The sequence below is a fragment of the Pseudogymnoascus verrucosus genome (genome assembly GCF_001662655.1).
Source record: "Pseudogymnoascus verrucosus strain UAMH 10579 unplaced genomic scaffold scaffold_1, whole genome shotgun sequence".
Lineage (NCBI taxonomy): Eukaryota > Fungi > Ascomycota > Leotiomycetes > Thelebolales > Thelebolaceae > Pseudogymnoascus > Pseudogymnoascus verrucosus.
In genome coordinates, this window is record NW_017263652.1 from 840,221 (window position 1) to 861,996 (window position 21,776).

The 21,776-nt window shown below is 52.9% G+C and overlaps 8 protein-coding genes across 8 annotated transcripts; 6 read left to right on the forward strand and 2 right to left on the reverse strand.

Moving 5' to 3' along the window:
* The first annotated feature begins 30 nt into the window (after positions 1–30).
* VE01_00287 (uncharacterized protein) lies at positions 31–2,874 on the forward strand. Its single transcript, XM_018269819.2, has 2 exons — positions 31–933; positions 986–2,874. Exons 1-2 carry the CDS (start codon positions 746–748, stop codon positions 2,586–2,588), a joined length of 1,791 nt encoding a protein of 596 aa, XP_018135339.2. The 5' UTR covers positions 31–745; the 3' UTR covers positions 2,589–2,874.
* Positions 2,875–4,760: 1,886 nt separating this feature from the next.
* VE01_00288 (uncharacterized protein) lies at positions 4,761–8,030 on the forward strand. The gene is made up of 2 exons (XM_018269820.2): positions 4,761–6,049; positions 6,103–8,030. The coding sequence occupies exons 1-2, from the start codon at positions 5,135–5,137 to the stop codon at positions 7,810–7,812; spliced, it is 2,625 nt and encodes an 874-aa protein (XP_018135338.1). The 5' UTR covers positions 4,761–5,134; the 3' UTR covers positions 7,813–8,030.
* A 37-nt stretch (positions 8,031–8,067) lies between these two features.
* VE01_00289 (uncharacterized protein) lies at positions 8,068–9,870 on the forward strand. The gene is made up of 2 exons (XM_018269821.2): positions 8,068–8,589; positions 8,676–9,870. Exons 1-2 carry the CDS (start codon positions 8,171–8,173, stop codon positions 9,706–9,708), a joined length of 1,452 nt encoding a protein of 483 aa, XP_018135337.2. The 5' UTR covers positions 8,068–8,170; the 3' UTR covers positions 9,709–9,870.
* Positions 9,871–10,195: 325 nt separating this feature from the next.
* VE01_00290 (uncharacterized protein) lies at positions 10,196–11,257 on the forward strand (the record flags this gene model as incomplete). The annotated part of the gene is made up of 3 exons (XM_018269822.2): positions 10,196–10,564; positions 10,622–10,704; positions 10,750–11,257. The coding sequence occupies 3 exons, from the start codon at positions 10,196–10,198 to the stop codon at positions 11,246–11,248; spliced, it is 951 nt and encodes a 316-aa protein (XP_018135036.1). The 3' UTR covers positions 11,249–11,257.
* A 33-nt stretch (positions 11,258–11,290) lies between these two features.
* VE01_00291 (uncharacterized protein) lies at positions 11,291–13,884 on the reverse strand. The gene is made up of 5 exons (XM_018269823.2): positions 13,497–13,884; positions 13,200–13,428; positions 13,105–13,131; positions 13,001–13,033; positions 11,291–12,954 (listed from the first exon to the last, which is right to left on the reverse strand). The coding sequence occupies exons 1-5, from the start codon at positions 13,784–13,786 to the stop codon at positions 11,569–11,571; spliced, it is 1,965 nt and encodes a 654-aa protein (XP_018135037.1). The 5' UTR covers positions 13,787–13,884; the 3' UTR covers positions 11,291–11,568.
* A 403-nt stretch (positions 13,885–14,287) lies between these two features.
* VE01_00292 (uncharacterized protein) lies at positions 14,288–17,784 on the forward strand. The gene is made up of 4 exons (XM_059463260.1): positions 14,288–15,130; positions 15,187–15,330; positions 15,386–15,836; positions 15,941–17,784. Exons 1-4 carry the CDS (start codon positions 14,814–14,816, stop codon positions 17,693–17,695), a joined length of 2,667 nt encoding a protein of 888 aa, XP_059320111.1. The 5' UTR covers positions 14,288–14,813; the 3' UTR covers positions 17,696–17,784.
* Positions 17,785–17,851: 67 nt separating this feature from the next.
* VE01_00293 (uncharacterized protein) lies at positions 17,852–19,683 on the reverse strand (the record flags this gene model as incomplete). Its single annotated transcript, XM_018269825.2, has 1 exon — positions 17,852–19,683. The coding sequence occupies exon 1, from the start codon at positions 19,061–19,063 to the stop codon at positions 17,852–17,854; it is 1,212 nt and encodes a 403-aa protein (XP_018135039.1). The 5' UTR covers positions 19,064–19,683.
* On the forward strand, positions 19,678–21,746 carry VE01_00294 (uncharacterized protein). Its single transcript, XM_018269826.2, has 2 exons — positions 19,678–21,324; positions 21,441–21,746. Exons 1-2 carry the CDS (start codon positions 20,164–20,166, stop codon positions 21,720–21,722), a joined length of 1,443 nt encoding a protein of 480 aa, XP_018135040.1. The 5' UTR covers positions 19,678–20,163; the 3' UTR covers positions 21,723–21,746.
* Positions 21,747–21,776: the final 30 nt, after the last annotated feature.

The following is a 21,776-nucleotide window of genomic DNA, read 5'->3' on the forward strand; positions in this document are numbered from 1 at the left end:
AATATGATAACGTCTGTTGAACTGTTGTAATATGTGTTGGCACATGTGAGATCGTCTCAGTTCATATCTGGAGCGAGGCTGCTGTCATTTGAGTCGTAGCCTCGTCCAGAGTGGGCCTGTTCTAAGCCAAGAGCGGTTACATTCCAGACGAGACCCTCAGGGTAGAGTAACAGATCGACGAAGGGTGGGGTTTGGAGTCAAGATAACACATCAAATCGATCAAGGTACTACAGGCGCAAGTTGTAAGTACGGGCCGAGCAATGTTTAAGTTGCTCACAGAATCATTAAGTTTGCTGGTTACTGTCCACCGCGAGATCATTCACAGCGCTTGTGATAGATGAACATCTAGTCGTGAAACGAATCATAGTAACTGACCCCTGACGACCCATAACAGCCACCACCAAAGCGGCACAGTTCTGTTTCAAGTACACCACGTTCCCCCCCTAGACAAGGGGTTTCCAGTCCTTCGGCCTTCGTGCGGATCATTTCTAAAGAAGATTACAGGTGCTAACAGATCACTGAGAGGAGGGGTTAAGGTCTGAAGGCCTTCATTTCGTCTGAGAGTGGCAGGCGTAACGGCAAGGCCATAACTACAACTGGACGAGGTGTCATTGCCTGTTCTTTGCTCTACGCCCATGCATTCTTTGTCGTCGTGCACGCCCTCGGATACCACCTACCCTCTGACCTTGATCTAACTTACTTATCTCGTTGCTTAAGAGACCGCCGCTATCACTTGGCTGATCGAATGCCATCGACCTCTATCACATTGTCGCAAACCACAATGTGGAAACGAATGCAGCAGGGCAAGTCTGCGAAGCATCAAAATCAACCTATCTCGCCTGGGAGCAATGGAGGCGCCCTAGAAGGACCTCAGGATTCTTTTCTCTCGCCCCAGGATGGTAACTACGGGCGAGGCCTGCCAGCTCTGCCAAAGTAAGTAAACACCTGCGATGACCTCAACATGCCAACACTAACAAGATCGCAGTGAGTCTGAACAGCGACAAGGAGGCAAATACCGACCAGAGTCATCCGTATACTCCCAGCACTCCCCACAATATCCAGCCCCCGCGACATTCCAAGAACAAGTCTCGAGCTACGAGGAGCAAGTAGAGATATCCCCGCCCAGTTCACCAGATATCCCTCGAAGTGAAATGGTCTCCCGATCCTATAACACACACCCAAGTGACGTCCCAGCCGCGCTATCAGCGCACCCGGTCAAAAGCAGCATCCCAGTTGCGCGACGCGAGAAGCGGCGGAACCAGGCACAGGCGACCACAGCGGGCCACCTTGCGCGGAGAGAGGAGCAAGCGGCTGCTGCTGCTGGGCTGAGAAAGACAAGTGGGACGCGATGGGATGATTACTCGGGGGAGCCTAACGATCAAGGACGGCCACCGTCCGTGCAACCGGGACAGTTCACGCCGGTAGTTACGAACCTAGAAGATTCATATAATGCAGCGCAGTCAGCTCCCAAGGTGCAGACATCGTTTAGCGACCGAGTGCGGAAGCTGAAGGATGGGAATAAGTCAAACGGACCCAAGCCTGAGTGGAAGGGGTCTAGTGGGAGGATGGCGATCGTTCCGGCGCCTGAAGATAACCCATCCGCGCCGCCCTTGCAAATCCCCAGAAAGAGCAGCAAGCGCGTGCCTTCCAACCCATCACTGGCTGGTTCGAGAGTCACGTCCCCTTCTAATGAGACTCCCGTTGTATCACCAACCGCGCACGGTGGCCCGCAGTACTTCCTGAACACCACCTCGGAAGTTCCAGAACCACCACCACACGACGAACCCCCCTCGCCCTTAAACTCCCTCCCATCACAACGAGTGCACGCGCGCCGACCTATTGCGGCTCCAGCTACGCCCGATAAATCTACTCTACCACCATCCGTCTCCACCATCGAGCGCAACTTCCACGAAGCCCTCAAAGACGTCTCGATCAGCAACCCCTCCAGCAGACCACAAGAAGTCTCCCGCTTCAGCGTCACCACCTACGCCCCCTCAACAACCACCACCAACACCTCCTCTCCCCGCCCCAGCACCGACTCCGTCCCCCCCCTCCCAGAGCCCTACCAATACACCAGCTCCGTCCCCGCGCACTCCCCCATCCTCAACCGCCGCCGCCCCGTCGGCGCACCAAACTACACATTCGACCGCACCACCGGTGCGCTCCGCCACCCTCCCTCGGGAGAGCCAAAATTCATCAGCATGTCTCACCGCGCGTCACTCTCCAAAGCTCTCCCCAAGTCCCCTGAAGAGGGCGCAGCGCTCGATAAAGTCGCGTTGCTGCAGGCGCAGCTCGATGACCTCGCGAGGCAGAGGAGTAACATCGATTCTTCGATTCGGCGGATGACGGAGCTGATGCCGGGGGAGATGACGGGATTGGGGAGGGGGATGAGCAGTGAGGCGAGGATAGCGGAGATGGCGAGGAGGGAGGAGGAGAAGAGGAGGGTGGAGGTGTTGAGGGGGGATTTGGCGGGGGTGAGGAGGGAGGAGCATGAGGTGGGGTTGAAGTTGCATAGGGCGCTGAAGAAGGCGGATGAGAGGGCGGTTTATGAACCGAGTGGGTTGTGGGTTAGGAGGGTTACGGGGTGAGGTGGTGGTGGTGGTGGGTAACTGCTGTGCGTGTTTTTTTGGCAGTGGTGCTACGGTGATGAGGGGGTGGTTTCGAGGATGTGTTGATACTGTGAGGGGGTGGGTTTCTCGGGCGTGTGTGTTCAAATGCTGTATAACAGGCACATTGTACGATATGCATGCAGCATGGATTTGAAACAAGGCTATACGATGGGGATTTCTTGGGGGGGGTGGAGTGTGGAAGGGCGTTGGTCTAGCGCAAGATACCTGCAGTTATGTTTTTTGTTAGCCATGATTTTACTTGAGCTGAATAGAAAGCCATGAATAAGTTCCCATTGGGTGCGCATATATGCGACTGTTTCCGTTTCCTGTGTCTCTGGCATGGCATGGCATGGCATGGTATGTACTTACTATATACTATGTATACGGAGTACTAGAGTTATTATTGTACTGTCTGTACACCATCGTAACTCGCGTGTTGTGGTGTTGGAGATGTTTCACACCTGTCACATAACCGCCCTTAACCGCAATGGGGAAGTTACTGCATTCTGCTATTTCTGCGGATTTAGGCGATGGAGCAATTTTATTGGTTCGCACGTGATGGCGGGCTAGTTTTTTTTTTGGCTTGATACTATATACGGGAATCTCCAGTAGCGTAATGGTGGTTGCGGTCGCGGGTTTTGCGGGTAGGGAAGATGCGTGTCTCGTCTTGTCATGTCCTGTCCAGCTGAGATGGGGATCGTGGAGGGTGGTGATAGGGGGGATGGGTGTGGTGATTAGTTTATGGGATTAGTATATGGTGGTATATGAGTTAGTTTATGGATATTATGGATATCGCTGCTGGAATAAAGGAAGGTGCTTTGATTATAGAGGTTAAAGGGCAGGGGGGTCGGGTGGTAATTAGTAATTTGAAAACAGGATGTAAATTATGTGTTTCTATTCGAGTACACGGAAGATTTGATGTGTTAAGGGTACTCTAATTGTTAATGTTATCAGAGTGGTGTGAGTAAGTATAGTGCAGTACAAGCTGATTTGATTACGGGGATTAGTTAGAGTACCGTATACCGTAACGTAACGTACTGTACAGTACAATATAGTACTTTAATTATACTTTTTTTTCAATATTTCAGAAGCGAAAGGGCAGATTGTCCTTTTTCAGGGTGATGGTGGTGACGAAAATGAAACCGAGATCAGCCAGTAACTAAGACACATACTAAGACACATTTATATATATTTATACGAGCTATAAGTAACTATAGTAGGAGTAGTAGAGTAGTAGATTAGGTAGATTAGCAGATTAGTTAGATTATTGGGAAAAGCCGACGGGCTTGGTCTGACACTGACTGCCTAATCTAGAAGACGACAGTACGAAGTAGAAGATCATTTCCCTTGATTTGTCTCTTCTGTCCCTTTTGTCTCTTATTTTCCCAGATTGTTGGTTAGTAGGTTGGCGCTATACATATCGCGTAATTGGGCGCAGCGATGGGTGATGGGTATAGGTAAGGGTGTAAGGGTGTAAGGGTGTAAGGGCGATGGATGGAGTTTTGATTAATCACATTTTTCTTTTCCCTCTTTTCCCTTTTCTTCCCTTTTTTCCGATCTAATATTGGAGATACTGTGTCAAAACATACAAGGTATATTAGATATTAGTATAGATTAGTAACGCTACATTATGCCTACAACTAATATACTCTAATATACTCTACACATACTACTACCCTATGCACATGTACATACTCTCTATACGATACTATATGCTATATGCATGTACTGTAACAATACCATAATATAATAGTCCGAGTATCTCAAAGTCACTATATCAACCCATCCCAGCCCACTTTAGTATATCCCCTAGCAAACTAATTATAATTCTCAATCGGGGTCTGGTTAGTCTCGCTATTCTGGCTAACTCTGGCTACTCTGACTAGTGTGATTTGTCTGATTTGTTAGATTTTTGTTACTTACTACGTCGGTCATTACTCTACTTCGTACTAAAATTGACGCTTACTTATCGATAGTGTACTATTTAGACAATTAATAAAGTTGATATAGCCAATCATCTCTCTCTCTTCTGTCCCATCTTCTTTCTTTCCCAGGCTTTTCCCAGCTTACACTTTAATGCGCGCGGCTTGGTTTGTAGCGTTGTAGGTTTGTAGGTAGCAACGTCCTTTTTTGCCTCTAGACTTTTTTTCTTTTAATACAATCTGGTCCCAACCCATAATCTGTAGACTGATCCACCCATGAACTCTTATTAAAAAGGTTGGCTTGTCCATAATCCATAATATACATACCGTACCCCCCCCCGTTGTCACTTTCACTGCTTTCAAACCCATAATCTCTCTTTCTCGGTGGCGTGAAACTCTTTGTTCCTTCTTTTATCCTAAATTCACTTGCTCTTCTTCTTCTTGTTCGTGTCAAAGAAAGGGTGGTCCCTCATTCTTCAAAAAGGGTCCGTTGGTCATACGTTATCACCACGCCGCGAGCTCCCTTACTTCACCTATCGCGCAACAAACCATCAACGGCTTATCACAGTAAGGGTCTGATGTGCACCCTGTAACACCCTCAAAATGCAACATCCCATGGATCTCGATCCTGAAGCGCCGCCGACTCACCAAAGCGACAACAAAGGCGACAAAAATCCCACCACTTCACATGCCAAAACACGGGATGCGCCAACCTCATCTGGCCACCCATCACCCGCACCCTCAAGCAGCTCAAGTCACCACAACGAGCTCTACGATCGCGAGCTTTCTAATTTCAACGCCGTACTCGCCTCTATCTCGCCTGCCGCAGCTCGCGCCGGCGTGCGCCAAAACTGGCGCAAATGCCTACTCGGCTCATCCAGCGATGAGGCCTTCTTCATTCGTAGTCTCATGGGGCGAACTTCAGATCACGTGATGACTAAGATCTTGGAGGATGAGCAGGAGAGGATTTTGGAGGTGGCTAGTGAGCACTACAAGGCGTTCTTAGATCAGGCGATGGCGATGAGGTTGGAGAGTATTAGCGCGAAGGATTTGGTGGCGGTGTTGGCGAAGGCGAGAAGGTTGGGGTATGATGAGATGGACTTGGTGGAGGCGGATGAGATGGTTATGCCAGCCGAGAGGGCGGAGGCTAATGAGCCGAGCGACATGGAGGAGGAGGCGGAGGAGAATTTGCAGGTCGAGGTGCCTGAGGTGTTAGACGTGGAGGGTGGAGCGCGGAAGGATGGTTGGGAAAAGGAGAGGTTGATGGAGTTCAGGATGAAGGAGCAGGATGATGGGCGTCAGGGGTCGCAGACGGTGTTTAGCCAGACTGAGGGACATGCGAAGCGCAAGAGTAAACGCAAGGTGTGCCCGGCTTGCGGTGCGACGTTTCTTCAATCGGCCGGGTTGAAGTATCATATGGATCGTAAGGTCTGTGAGAGACAAAGGCCGACTGCTCCTTTGAAGTTCTGGTGTGATCTCTGCTCAAAGGGGTTTACCACATCGGGCGGCCTCACTTATGTATGTATTGTCCCGGGATATGCACTGTGATTGACTTACTAACAGCCTCTTAGCACCGATTGAACAATGTTTGCAAGGGCCATGAACCATCAACGGCGTCGTCTCCCAACGCCCAGCTTCAAGCTGAGCAGGCAGCAAAATATGCCGAGCCTCCAAGAGACCTAACACCCAGAGACATCCTTAAATCAGAGCCATACCCCGGAGCCTTGAACGTCCGCACCTATTCTCCTCCTCGGGCGCAAATGCCAGCAGCCCGCTTCACCGAATTCAAAGCCTCACCCAAACCCCTCCCCATGCACCCCTCCCCCCAACAATACCAACCACAACCGCAATCCACGCCCTCCTCAAGCTCCAAACCATCCGTCGCCCTCACCCCCGAACAATACTCCGAGATGAACGCAAAACTCGAAAAGGAAGAGCGCCGCTTCGAATCCGTCCTCGCAAAAGTATCTCCCCAGCTGTCCTCCGCCGAGCGGCACGCCGAGATCAAACGCCTCAAAGCGGGGAGCTCAACTCGCAAATCCATCATCCGTCGCGAATACGGCGTGCAAGTGCGCCGCTCCAAGGTCGCCACCGCCAACGCGATTCGCACGGCTAGTGGCGGAGTTGATATCTCTATGGTCGATGCGCCGCCCAGCACGAATGGGTTTGCGGCGATTAACCGCATTGCTTCGTTCCGCGCAGAGCCGAGCGAGCCGGACTCGAAGAGGAGGCGTACGGGCGAAGTCGAGGTGGTTAGGGGGAGAAATCCATCAATGTACGATCCGCTCCGCGATAACTCGGAGCGCAGTCGCAGTGTGGAGTACCCGCGCCCCAGTTTCAACGGCGGCGCGCAACAACTTCCTCATCCTGACCAGGTGCTGAAATCGGATAATCGCCCGACGACAGCGCAGAGGCAGAATGGCATTATACCCCGCTCGAGACCGCCGTTGCCGCTGCATGCCGAGCGCCCGCCGCATGGTACGCCGCAGCATCATGACCAGTATCGGCAACCTAGCTACCAGCAGCACCAGACCCCAACGGGGGGATTCACGAGCGTCAATACCGAACAAAACCCCTCCTCTGCCCCACATGACCGCCGCGATAGTCATCACGGCCCTGTAGCACGGATGCAAACCTACGGCGCCCCGCCCTTCTACGTCGACCAAGACCGTCGCGAGCCGGCGCCCACACACCCGCCCTACCACCCTAGTCACCCCAGCCACCCCAACCACGAGGCAGCGGGTACATTCGGAGTCCTAAAATCGCATAAAAAAGTCCCCGTCCACGAGGCGCAGGTACAGTGGGATAATCTGCGGGGTGGCGCTGGGACTCACTATGGCGGACAGCTGGGTGTGAATGGCGCGGAGAGGAAGACCAGCGCGAGGACGGGGGATCTTATTGAGATCCTCTCCGATTCGTCGTCGTATTCGCATACCCCGCCCCAGGAGAAAGTAGTCGCGCAGGCGCAGCAGAAAGCCCCTGCCCCGCCGTCGTCGCGGGAGCAGGATGTTCCGCCTGAGGCGAGGCAGAGTGCTGGGGGAGGCGGGAGACCGACTGCCCTACCTGCGCGAAGCTCGCCGCGGCCGGGGGAGAAGGGGGGGGAAATGAGGGGAGGGGAGGTGGAGAGTGATAGCGATGATGGGAGTGATACTAGTATACCGGCAAGGAGGACGCCGGGGAAGAATGAAGTGTACCGCGATACGCTGTCTGCGGCGCCGCGGAGCGCGAGGGGGAGGGGGAAGTATGGGAGGGATGAGAAGGAGAATAGGGGGTTTGAATGATTTGGTGGCTTGGGGTTGAGGTTGGGAGGCGTTCTGGGATGGGGTGTTTGGCTTTTTATTGGGGGTTGGTTGCTTTGCGTTTGAAGCGTGGGGGGAAATCTAGCAACAAGGATATATACCGTTTTAAGGGGTTTAGGCTGGGTTTGCGTGTATATTAGGGGGCGGGGGCGAGAATAATATGCCCCTGAGATGGATTTTGACAAGTACCAAAGCAAGGAATCATATAATATCGTCCTTTACCCATAAGCCCCTTCCCGCCTCAAGAGTGATCCATAATGAATAGAGCTCCATGGGCTTGTAACCTACGCTTGAACCTATACGCCTTGGCATTTATAATGTTAAAAAGGGGGGCTTCAACATGAATGACTCAAACCACGTGATAACGCGTGATTACCGCGTATTCCAACGTCTCAACGATCCCGTAAAAATAAGGGAACCTCAAGAATTAGCCACCATGATCCCAATTAACAGAAACCTTTCTACTCTACGGCACCTCCATCGAAGGGCAACAGCTGTCTCTATATGGAGGGTACCCCTAGATCATGCCGGCCTCCGTAGATTCACCGTCGACGCAAAGAAGCAAGGGACCGTTGAGCGAGTCATCCGCGATGCCCCCTCAGCCTCTGAGCACCACTACGGCGCCATCGTCGTCGGCGGCGGCCCTGCCGGCCTCGCCACAGTCGGAACCCTCCTCGATGAAGACGTCAAACCCATTCTCTGGATAGACCATAAATTCCAAGGCGGGCGACTCAATGCGCAATACAGGGAGGTCCCAAGGTGCGTCACGTCACATGATCCCCCTCCCCCACGGCTCCCTCTCCTTCTTGAATTCCAGAAATATTTATATACTAACGGCATACCAGTAACACCAAAGTCTCCCTCTTCATAGCCTTCGCGCGCGCCACAGCCGCCTTCCGCAAGATCGCTGATCAAGACCCCACCCCGCCTGCCTACGCGGCACTGCAGGCTATGGACCAGGACACGGGGTGTACCCTCGCTGCGGCGGGGGATATGGTTGTTGAGCTCACAGCGGGTTTGGGGAAGGAAACGGACGTGGTGATGGAGTACGGACATGTGGAAGCCGGGTCGCTGAACGAGCAGGGCGTGTGGAGCGTCACTACGCGGGCGAGTCCCGCGGAGGCGAAGAAGGCGGGTATCCCCACGACGCGCCTTCTTGTCCTCGCAACTGGAGCGCGTCCGCTCCCACCGCGACTGCCGGAGACGTATCCCTATCTGACCCCTCTGCACCTCGACACTGCGCTTAGCCCAACGGCACTGGCGGAGGCGCTGCCGAGGGATAGGGACGTGAAAATCGGCCTCGTAGGCGCCTCGCACTCTGCCATCCTAGTCCTGCGAAACCTGTACGAGCTAGCGCGGAGCACGCACCCTGGGCTAAGGGTGAAGTGGTTTAGTCGGCATCCGCTGCGGTATGCGGTTGACAAGGGGGATTGGATATTACGCGATAACACCGGCTTAAAGGGGGATACAGCTGTTTGGGCGAGGGAGAATCTCGAGGAGGGGGTTTGGGAACAGAGTGATGTGAAGGGGTATGTCCAGAAGATTTTCACGACGCCGGGGGAGGGGGAGAAGGTGGCGTATGAGAGGGAACTGGGGGGAAGGGGGGTGGATATGATTTGTGAGGCTGTTGGGTTTGAGAAGGCGGATTTGCCGAGGTTGGAGAGGAGAGGGGAGGGGATTGGGAGGATTGAGGCGGATGGGTTGACGGGGGGGTTGAGGGATGAGGGGGGGGAGATTGGGGGGTTGAAGGGGGTGGGGATTGCGTGGCCGGAACGAGTTACGGATAAGGAGGGGAATGTGGAGAGTGCGGTTGGGTTGTGGAAGTTTATGAGGTATTTGAAGAGGGTTGTGCCGGAGTGGGCGAAGGAAAGTAAATAGGTGGCGTTGGAGGGTAGGCTTTTGTTGTGGCATTTATAGGAGCTTCCAATTTAGATTTTAGATATGTTCGGAAGCAGGGAGATATGCTTCGTCAGCTCGGAGCGCCTGTTATAACTCGTATGTTAATATCAACATGTCATCCTAAAATTTAGAATGATGCGCAACAAACTCCTTGCAAAGTCATTCAAAGAACCATGCCAGGGCTATCTAAACTTAACAGTTAACACCAGATGGACTTCCCTTTCTTTCCTTATTTTTAATCTCGAGGGTGATGAAGGAGAGGGGATTTCTTGTAGGTAGGTTTATACATAAACTTACGGCGGTAGGCGGAACAGAAATCAGGAGATTGTGACTTCATCCAACGTCACCACCGAAGCTAGATACGAGGCATAATTGCACGACGCCTCATAACTGTCTTACTATTCTTTAATTCCCATAGCTATTGAAAGCATAACTTCAACTCTAACCTCAACACAAATCGACAACAATGTTCAGCCTCCCTACCCGCCTCGCCCTATCGCAAGCCATCTCCCTCCCCCTTTCCGCACGCGCCTTCTCCAGCTCTACTCCAGCAGTAGCCCAGCTCGCCAAAACGCTGCTTGAAGACAAGGACCAAGGCCTCGGTTTCATCCGGTCGAACCCCCGCGCCCCAAAACCGCGCAAGCTCGGCCTCACAGAGATGCGTGGACCATATTACTCTGCATACGGGACCCGACATCTAGAGGATGTGTTCGAGACGATGGGGACACATGTGGATGGGCTGAAGTTCGCTGGGGGCTCGTTTGCGGTGATGCCCGAGGAGAGGGTGAGGGAGATGACTGAGGTGGCGCATCGGAATGGGGTTTATGTGTCTACGGTGAGTAGTGTCGGTGTAGTAAGATGATAGATGTATACTGGTGCTAACTGCGGGGAGGGGGGATTCATAGAGCATATCCTCACGCATGCGGATGTACACAGCGTGGTGGATAGGTATCTTCGAAAGTGCAAGGACCTCGGGTGAGTTCCCTACCTTTAACTGTAAACTCGTCTTACTAGGAACAGCTTCGATGTCGTAGAATTGTCCAGCGGCTTCCTCTCCTTCCCACCAGACGACTGGCTCCGCCTCGTCGAGAAAGTGCAGAGCCACGGCCTCAAGGCCAAGCCTGAACTCGGCATCCAGTTCGGCGCCGGCGGAGACACGGAGGCCTCCGCTCTGGAAATGACGGGCACGAGCGACCCGGCTAAGTTGGTGGAGATGGGGAGGAAGTTTCTCGCAGCAGGCGTAGAGGTGATGATGATTGAATCGGAGGGGATTACGGAGAATGTACGGACGTGGAGGACGGATGTGATCCAGAAGATCTTGAGGGATCTGCCGATGGAGAACGTGATGTTCGAGGCTGCGGAGCCGAAGGTGTTTAATTGGTATGTGAGGGAGTTTGGGGTTGATGTTAATTTGTTTGTGGATCATAGCCAGGTGGTGCAGTTGGCGTGTTTGAGGAGTGGGATTTGGGGGATGGCGGATACGTTTGGGAAAGTGGTGAGTTTTAGAGATGGTAACTGAAGGTTTGAGAGGAAGGTGATGGATTGGAACTTATCATTTTAGACGTCTCGTCACCTCTTATATGCCACTATACGTAAAGGATAATTACATATGACTAAACTCAAAATGATTATGCATCCCCTACGCCCCGCTATGCACAAGCTTCCAATCTTGTTGCTATCAATCGTGCCAAGGCATATCGTAGAACCCAAGCCCCTTGCCGCCTCAAATGTGATATTTAGATAAATTGAGAGCGAACTTGGCGACTTGATTCTCACCCAAGCCGCTCACATTTGGAACACCACAGTTGCAGCCAGGGACAGTACAGTAATTCGCAGCTTCTACCACAGGCGTCGGGGTTTTGGTCGCCTGGGTAGATCGCATTCGCACCCTGCCACCTCGCAGTACTTAGTATCCCCCTTTTTTCCCTTGGCTTTCACTGCAGGCGGCGCTGGTTTCGGTCGTCTGGGTAGGCTGCACTCGCACCCTGCCACGTCACAGTACTCGATCTCCGCCTTTGTTTCCTTTGTGTTCACTGCAGGCGGCGGTGGCTTTGGTCGTCTGGGTAGGCTGCACTCGCACCCTGCCGTTTCACAGTACTCGATCTCCGCCTCTGTTTTCCTGGCATTCACTTTGGGAGATGGTGGCTTTGGTCGTCTGGGTAGATCGCACTCGCACCCATCCAAGTCGCAGTAGTTGATCTTCTCCTGTGTTTCCTCAGCGGTGCCGTTACTAGAAGTATCGCGTGGGATCTTTGGCTTCGATAGCTTGTGACCCGTAATACAGATACGGCCTGACTTGCGGCAGGGTATGCAGATAAAAAATTCCCCGTCACTGCAGAGGATGCAGCGGAAGTAGGAAGTGTCGTCTATGAAGCCGCAACCGCAAAAGTCGCACGTACCTACAATTTCGTCGTCGTCATCCTCCTCCCCCTCCTCTTCGTCGTCATCACCCGAGTCATGCTCCAGCTCTCGCGAGACCATGTCGTGCCCTCCTGGACACGACGTGCCGTCGGCGTTACAGCCCCGACAGAGGTTGTAGTTGCCATCAGCACAGATATAGCAGTGCTTGTGCGTCTGGGTCTTAGGGAACTCGTCGTAGCAGTTATCGCATATCAGGTTGTAGTCGTCAAAATCCCCCATGCCCTCGTCCCCTGTGTCCTCATCAGTGTTTTGGTCGTCGTTGGCATTAGAATCCGGCTCGTCCGCCCATTTGTCCCCCGCGTCAGTTTCGGCTGCCGTCGCCGCCCGCGCCGCCGCGAACTGGTCTGAGGCGCTCACCAGAGCCTCCTTGATGATGTGTAGTACATTGGGATAGACACCGCCCTGGCCGCGCCGTAGCCGCGCGATCTCCTTGTGGTCGCCGTCGACCTTCATGCGCGTCTTCTCGGCTTCGAAGTTCAGCAGCGCCGACGACCGCTCCACCATCACTTTTGCCTCTCCGCGTCGCTCCCACTGACCGTCTGGCCCCTGGGCCACTGTGCTAGTCGCCCGAGACTCATAGTATGTGTGAATTGTCATGTCCTTGGCTACGTGCCGGAATCGCTCTGAGAGACCTGTCAGTGTCGGCGATTCGCGCTTGAGCTCGCTGATCAGCGTCTGTGTTGGGTGGCCCTTGACAAGTGTCTCCAGTGCTGACACCTCTAGCCCGTTGTGTGGGGCTCCAAAGAAGATGAGGGTGCGCACTGGGAGGCGTGAGCGGATGCTGGGCTCTAGATCGGTGATGGCCTGGAGGGGTTAGCATGGGATTTAGATATAAAGGAGTCATGGCTACCTGTTTGATGATAAGGGCGCCGAGACTATGGCCCTAATCAGACGTAGTCAGTATAGGTTATTAACAAGAAGTTAGCAGTCTTCAGAATAGTGAGTAACACGTACAATCAGGATAAGGGGCCTGTCTCTACACTAATGGGAACGTTAGTTGTGGTTGTAAGTATAGAGAAAGGGGGGAGGGGAGAAGGGGAAGAGCGTACGGATGGATGGTCTCTTAGATCCATTAGGCTCTGGATAAAGCTGTTCCCATAGTCCGAGATAATGCTCTTTGCTGTGTTGGCACCATGCAGCTGCGACTCGTAGCCGTAGATGAGGATCCGGGCCCGGTTCTGGATATCTCGCGGCAGGTAGTCCCGTAACCACATCTTCTGTCCGCTATGCGCCCAAGACCCAAACGCATGGCCGGCGAGGCCGGTGATTGCAATAATGCTACAATTCCCTCATGTCAGTGAAGTTGCCCCAAGACAATTTACTTTTTTATATATATCGGTACTTACTCTGCGTAGACATCTTTATCTGGGTTGTTGAGCGGCGTGAAGCCGATAAAGTCCTTGTCTATGTCGAAGTCATAGTTTTCCTCAGCTCGCGGCTCCCTTGGCTCCCGCGACGAGAAGAGGATTGTTGCCGTTAGTGTGCCATCCGCATCGTAGTTGGTTACATCTGGCACAAGCGACTTGACCTCGATATACTTCCTGTCGTCGCTGTGGAAGCACGACTTGAGCCGCTCTTTGGTGAAGTCCGCTGGGATGCTCTGGATCCGCCATGTCAGGGGGCGACTTGATACCATGGTTGTAGCTTAAAAGTACATATGTCGAAAAAGAATATAGAGAGGAATTTGGGGGAGAGGAGGGGTAACAGAGATATAGCAGGCTATATTATACTTACATATTATGCGGTATTTCAGTATGGAATCCTTCGCGGGACAGACCTATGATGAAACAGTTTACTACTAATAGAAATAACTGCCAAGGGAGCTGGGTGTTGACAAGGCTGTGAAGCTGAAAAATACTGAAGTTCGTGGTTGGTAGGCAATCCATAACATGTGCCTGTGCCTGTTTGTGGCTGACAAGCCATGCTGGAACAGGTAAAGGGAGGCCTGCAATGTATCCTAATGGGGGCATTGGAACTTAACGCTGTAGCATCCACCCGCAAAAGCTGGCTTGCACGGACCGCATGAAAGAGCCAAGGATTGTTTAAGATTGGTGGGTTAGTAGATGGACGGGTGAGCACTATTAGATCTCCACCGTTGCATGTTTTCATTTGTTCCTTTTGCCTTAGAATTATATATATTTTTAGTTAGGCCACATCGTATATGCATAGATCCTCTACTATTTAGGGAGGCTTAGACCACCATTCCCTCTTTTGGGGAACCACTCCTCCCCCTCTCTCAAATCCTTTAGGGCTAGGGTTGGATTGAAACATCGTTCTGGGTTCATTGCTGGTAAGCTACCTAGCCAAATAGAATGTTCTGTCGCGATGTTTTAAGTTTGGGAATAGTATCATCGTGGTGTGGAGGACGCTTCGGCAGGATGGCCGCTGCGAAAGGCCGGCGGCAAGACGAAACACCAACAATAGCTAGCCACGCAGTGCAATATGATTAATATAAACTCTGTCGCGATGTTTTAAGTTTGGGAATAAGTATCCATCGTGGTGTGGAGGACGTTTCGACAGGATGGCCGCTGCGAAAGGCCGGCGGCAAGACGAAACACCAACAATAGCTATCCACGCAGTGCAATATGATTAATATAAACTCTGTCGCATTCCGGAACTTCTGACAATCGCCATGAATTGTGAGATTTAATTCCTCAGAAGATATGTCAGACGATAGCGCTCGCGAACTCCTAAAGAAGCTTGGAATTTCAATTAAGCGATTCAACACCGAGGCGCTACCGATACAGCACCGCGAAACTTTCAACCTCATCCGCTCCATTCGACATAGAACCTTGGAGGATTATAGTAAGGACATAGCTTCTTTTCAGGGCAACGAGCCTTGGAGGGAACAGACTCATGACAGAGTGAAATGGATCGCATGTCGTGCCGCAAACCTGGTTAATCAACGACGCAACGAGGCTGGATGGAGATCCTCACTTGAGAACGATGTTTTTCATAGATTCCGGGTAGAGGTGGCTTGGTTAGTATTACATGCTCTCAAAATTATTTTCGGGCGGGTTCTAATTTTGAGCATAGTCCTACATGCAGAGCGCGAATCTGGAAGTCCGAATTGGAGGCTTACAACGGTTTGCCTTACGCGGAAGCCTGCAAGCTCGACGAGCGTAGAAGCAGGCGAAAGCAGTGTAAGTGCCCTCTTGAACAACGCCCAAGGGACTCGTAGTAAGTGCAATATGTCATAAAAATGTTACTATCATCAAGTCTCACTGATGGTTAGCTACGATGTTGGCGAAAATCTACTTTTCGATGACCGGGCCGAGGAATTGATAGTGTATGGACCACTCGTGGAGAAGATACAGCTCCCTAATAAGAAACCCGATCGGATTTTTGGGCTGAAGAAGACGAAGGCTTTTGCCAAAATTCTCGATGTCGATGGACGAGACGACGAGGAGGATTGTAGATGCAGTCCATTCAAATACTGCACTGATCCCCTGTTGTTTCCGTTTCTGATAATCGAAGCTAAGCAGGACACGTCTGTCGGCTTCGAAAAAATTGAGACACAAACAGCCCTTCCTATTTGGGAACTGTTAAGGCTGCAAGACAGTATTCGGGCTGAAGTATCAGGGGAACCACACAGCGCTAGCCCTCTGGTTTGGTTCTTTGCAAATAGAGGCGACAGCTGGAGAGTATATGGTTGTTATGTCACTCAAACCGAGCCGAAACAATATGTGAGTTATAACATGATCATGGCAATTTTCCTAGTGTCGATGAACAAAAAACAGCAATGCTTAACAGAAGCTGCTTTTGCGACAATAAGCTAATACGAAGAAAGGAAATCCTGCAACTCTGGGATGGATGCATCGCGGAGAAAGATAACTCGTTACAGCTCCAGTTAATCATCGATTACATCGCCGACTGGGCAAGAGATATCTATCGGCCATCTATTCTGAGGCATCTCAAATCAACCGTCTCGAAAATTGCTTACGATCAAGTGAGCCTCAGTAACGACAGCGACATATTCTCTCTAGCGAGTGCCTATCACCTCACGAGAACAATTTCCAATTGGATACCGGAGCCCCCACCGATTATAGACGTAGATGAAACGCCCGAAGGAATGGTGTGTGATCCAGGACCTATACTCCACAAAGACTTTCTGCCAATTCCGATACCCAACACCGAGCGTGGCTCGCTGCGATCTGCGTCCCTCTTCGAGTCGAGAATATTTGGGTTGCGCCTAACAAAGCAGAACGTCAAGCACATGCTGGAATTTTCTATGGGAATTTACAGAGACTATAAAAAAGCTGAGACGATGGCAAGAGACATCTTGAAGTTGTTTTCCAGGAGCGACTGCATCGCGATGCCGGAGACAGATCTCGATTTCCTCGAAGAGAGCTGGACAGGCGACGTGAGCGCCGAGGCTAGAGCATCTACATCCTCAAACTCAAGGACATTCTACGTCTTTGTAGAATTCTCTACGTTCATCACGAATACCTGGGACATCGCGAAAGAAATATCCTATCTAGCAGTGTCAAAGGCGGCATTGGATGAGCTAATCACCGTTGCGGATTTCAAGAAACGTCCCTCTGGATTGATCTCCATAGCGCTGAGAGCTCGACCATGTTCTCACACAGTGTGGCGCGATGCCATCGAATGTCTTCGCCTTGGCTCTCCATGGGAACATTTCTGCGCCGCCATCACTTGCACACAACTCTCTGTTTCCTCCCTTCCTGTACGAATGCGCGCGGACTATACCCCCGATACAGAGGCGCTCAGCTTTACGTCTACATCTCGCAACCCTCGCACTCATGGTACTTCCCAAACACCGATGCGAAGGATCATCGAAAGATGGCACAAATACAGCCGAAAGCAATCTACCCCCAAGGTTCAGAGCGTGCCGCGGTTCTCGTGGGAGGTCAATCCTGAGCCTCACCAGCTCAGCTTTATCCGCGATTTGGAGAGGACGCAGGTTACTTCCGAGCGGCAGGATCACAATATTCAAATATGCAAAAGGTGCCGTTATGTTAGCAACAAATCTGAAGAAGATCACAGATTCACTCCCATAGTTGCGCCACCGATCCCGGAATACGGAATGGTCCTTGTGGCGACATTGGATCTCACAACCGCGCCGCCCACCAAACATGATATCTGCCTAATCGCGTTTGACATCATCCCTGAGATAGCTGGTGGCTCCTCTGCTCTAGCGCTGGTTGTAGATGACCTCCTGCAAAGCGGTTTGATTTTCCATACGATCAGACATCCACTACCACCCCGCTATGCGAATGAGCTGTCTAGTTGCGATACCATCTGGAACCTGCCTCTCCCCTATCGACCGGTGACTAACAAGCAGCGGTATGATGTTAAGAACTGGTCTCTTGAGCTGCAGGGACTGGAGCCTGTGGTATGGGTATCGAATGGGACGGGACAGCAGGTGGATTATTGGGATAATCTTCAGCTGTTGTTGCACTTTATGAAACAGGGTTTGACGTGGAAAGATGCCCGTGTAAAAGTGGAGGATTTGGTAAAAATATCGAAGAGACGCTCGGGGTTTTATTGGAGTGATGAGTACACACGATCGTTACGGAACTGAGTTGAGAGAGGGTCATTTGGGCTATGGAAGCAGACAAACGTGGATTTCTTTGATAGTATTATTATAGCCCTAGTTCAATAAGTAGCCGCTTGCTTCTATTTAGTGAAGCTTCCACCGCCATTACCTCTCGAGGGGATCTCCCCCTCTCCAACCCTCTTAGGCAGCGCCCTCCTCCTCCTTTACCTGTCTCTTCTCCACCATCCTCCCAAACCCCCTCTCCAACCCCACCCTCCCCACCTCCATCCACATCTCCCTCACAAACCTCTCCACCCCTTCCAAATCCCACCCCGCATCCCCCTTCACCCCTTTCGGTAGCACAACCCCATAAGTCTCATCCGCCTCCACCACAATCCTCCTCAACCCCTTCACTGCCGCCCCCCTAGTCCCAAGGGGTAATCCCAACGCCACCACATCCACCGGCACACCATCGCGAATCAACTTACCCACCTCTTCAAGCTGTCTCTCCGCCTCAAATTCCCTCTCTTGCGCCTCATACAAACCCCTTGCCGGCGGCCACGTCAAGAAAGCCTCCTCCCTCACCTCCTCGCGCGAGGGGACAAGGCGGTCATATTTCCCCTCCCCACCCACGCGCGGCAGAAACTCCTCTTTCCACCGCACAAAAAGCGGACGTCTAGAATTCCTCCTATTCCGATGTTTCACCTTCTCTTCCTCCTCCTCTCCCTCCTCCCTCGCCCTCGTAGTAAAAAGCCGACTACTAGCGACGTACTCGAACATGCCCTCCACGCTCTCAAATCGCGTCCAGTACCTCTCCCTCTCTAGACCGAGGAAATCGAGGATCGCGGAGGGGTTGGAAGTCAGGGGAAGAGTTGAGCCGCGGCGTCGGTGGGCTTCGATGGAGGGGATGCGCAGGGCGAGGGAGGTGGGTGTTAGGATTAGCCCTGCCTGCCGAAGGGAGGGGCCGAGGAGTGTGAAAAGCCCCGAGTGCGCGTGCGTGAAAGAGAGGAAGTGGAAGGCGGTCGGGGTAGGGAGGGCGAGGACATCAACTTGAATGAAGCGACTCTGTCCATCCCTTAATTCCAGGGCGTCAGTGGTCTCGGCTGCTTCATCTCTCTCGACAGACGACGGCCAGGGAATAGCAAAATTAGCTTCCGGATTCTCCGTGCGCGGCAGAATCTTCGCGGCAGCATTGAGGGCGGCGCCGAGGTCTTTGAGAGGTATTCCCGGGGTGAGCGGGCCGTGGACTAGGATGTCTATGTCCCCGAAGGATGTCTTTTCGGGTGCTTCCAGGGGCGTGCTGATGTGCGTGTAGTACTGGGAGAGGATGGCGTGGCAGCGGTCGCGGGTGGGGATGTAGATTGAGGGGGGCATGCGGGGGGTGAGTCGGTTGGTGAAGACGTTGCCGCCCATGTCTGTCGTGTCGGGGTGAGAAGCTTGATGTGGGCTTTGGGCCGCAGGAGGCTTGTTTGCTGGGGGAGTTGGATGGGGTTATGGGTGTGTCATTGAGAGGGACCCCTTGCAGACAGGTTGACAGACAGGGAATTGGCAGCAGAAATTGGTGGTGTGAGAGTTACGCGCTCAAATCGGTGTTGTGAGTGATGGCTTGGGTAGCTCTTAGCTTCAGCCACTGCGCTCACCAATCGAAGGGGAAGACGAAATGAAATGTTGATATTGACTCCACCTTCTGCTGCATCACCAGCGCTGGATTTGAGGGATATCTGTACCTGAAGCGTACGATGATACCCTGATACCCTTGTGATGTTGGACCTGGACCCGTGTTGGACCCTGATATTGCTGTTGGACTTTGGACCCTTACAGTGATGTGATATGAGTGTGGCGTCGTCGTTTGTATGACGACCGAAGTGGGTAAATGTGAAGATCTGGAGCTCTGTCTGCAGCTCAGCCACACTTCAACCGCTCAGCCTTGTTGCGCCATGACCACCTGCCCCGCCAAGCCCCGAATAAAATATTGGTGGGGGTGGCCCAAATGAGCATGGTGATGAACGCTTAGAGGGGTTCTAGTAGTCAGGACTATCGAGACGTGCTCCTTCTGTACATATTATGCGCGTCCTATGCGCCTATTACAGTAATTCATAAACAAGCGCGGCATCATTTACTCCATCAGGATTTACCTAGGATCTCACCGGGATGCACTGGATTCACTGGGATTGCACTGGGATTCCACTAGGATTCACTAGCATCTCATTGGGACTCTTCACTGTCATCTCACTGGACTGCCAAGTCTCGGGCTGAAGGCTGTGCATGTAATATTGTGGCTCAACCCAGACAATCAGACCGATTAGTCCCCAGCTGTGACGACTGCTCCCAAGCTCTCCCCCTCCTTCAGCCCCGCTATCCGGGAGCGGTTGGGACACATACAAATATCCTTTGTTTGCATCCCTCCATCAGCCACTCCTCCATCTCTGACACTTCCACATCATCACTTGCATCCTGAGAATCACTCTCCATCGAGCTCTCTCCCCCTTCTTCAACATCCCATAAACCGAAAAATGGCATACCAACAACCCTACGGCGGTGGTCCCCCACCTCCAAACCAATACGGCGCTCCTCCCCCCGGACAGCAGCCTCCATATGGTCAACAGCCCCAATACGGACAACAGCCTCAGTATGGCGCTCCCCCTCCAGGACAGCCTCAGTATGGCCAGCAACCGCAGTACGGTCAGCAGCCCCAATACGGCGCTCCCCAACAGCCTCCATACGGTCAACAACCCCAATACGGCGCTCCTCAAGGCCAACAGCCTCCATACGGCCAGCAGCCACCTTACGGACAACAGCCACAATACGGCCAGCAGCCCGCCTACGGCGCTCCCCCCCAACAACCGTACGGCGCCCCTCCCCAAGGCCAACAACCCCCCTACGGCGCCCCCCCCCAGCAACAATACGGCGCTCCCCAACAACCATACGGCGCCCCCGCTGCCCCTTACGGCCAGCCAGCTTATGGCCAGCAGTCATACGGCCCTCCCGACCTCCCCAGCACCGGCTACGTCGTTCCCCCCCCTCCCATCCAATGGGACGGCACCCCCGACGCCCGCACCCTCCGCAAAGCCATGAAAGGGTTCGGCACCGACGAAAAAACCCTAATCCACGTCCTCGTCTCCAAAGACGCTTTACAAGTCGATGTTCTCCGCGCTGCATACAAGAAAGAGCACGGTCGCGATTTGATCGCCGATATCGCCAGCGAGTGCGGTGGCAACCTGGAGGAGGTGCTGTTGGCTATTGTGAGGGGCCCGTTGGCGCAGGATTGTCATGTCCTACGCACGGGGATGGCGGGGCCGGGGACGGATGAGGAGGCGCTGAATGATGTGCTTTTGGGGAGGAGTAATGCTGATATCGCTGCTATCAAAAACCTCTACACGAAAACCTACCGACGCAACCTGGAAGCAGACCTCAAATCGGAACTGAGCATGAAAACCGAGCGCCATTTCCTGATGGTCGTAGCGGGGACGAGAGCAGAGAGTAGTGCGCCCGTGGTGCCGCAGCAGGTGGAGCAGGATGTATTGGAGATTTACAAGGCGACGGAGGGGAAGACGGGAACGGATGAGCTGCTTGTTTGTCAGATTATGAGTAGCAGGAATGATGCGCAAATTGGGGCGATTGCGGGGTTGTATGAGCAGAAGTATCGGAGGAGTTTGGAGACTGTTATTAAGAGTGTGAGTTTTCCCCTTTTCCTTTCCCCCTTTCCCCTTCTCCTTCCCCTCATCCCATCTCCCCAGACCCTCCTCGATCTACTGGTATCCAATATGTATGTGTACTGACACCCCCACAGGAATTCTCAGGCCACATGTCCCGCGCCCTCCTCCACCAACTCCGCACCGGCACCGACCGCGCCCTCCGCGACGCCCTCCTCCTCGAAGACTCCATGGCCGGCATCGGCACCAAAGACCGCCTGTTGCTCAACCGCGCCGTGCGCGCGCACTGGGATAAGGGACATTTGCAGAGGGTGAAGGCGGCGTATAGGGCGAGGTTTCATAAGGATTTGGGAGCGGCGATTAGGAGTGAGACGAGTGGGGATTTTGAGAGGGCGTTGTTGGGGGTTATTGGGGAGTAGGTGGAGTAGGTGCGTGTGAGGGAAAGGGGTGGGTGGAAGGGGGCAGGGGGGTGT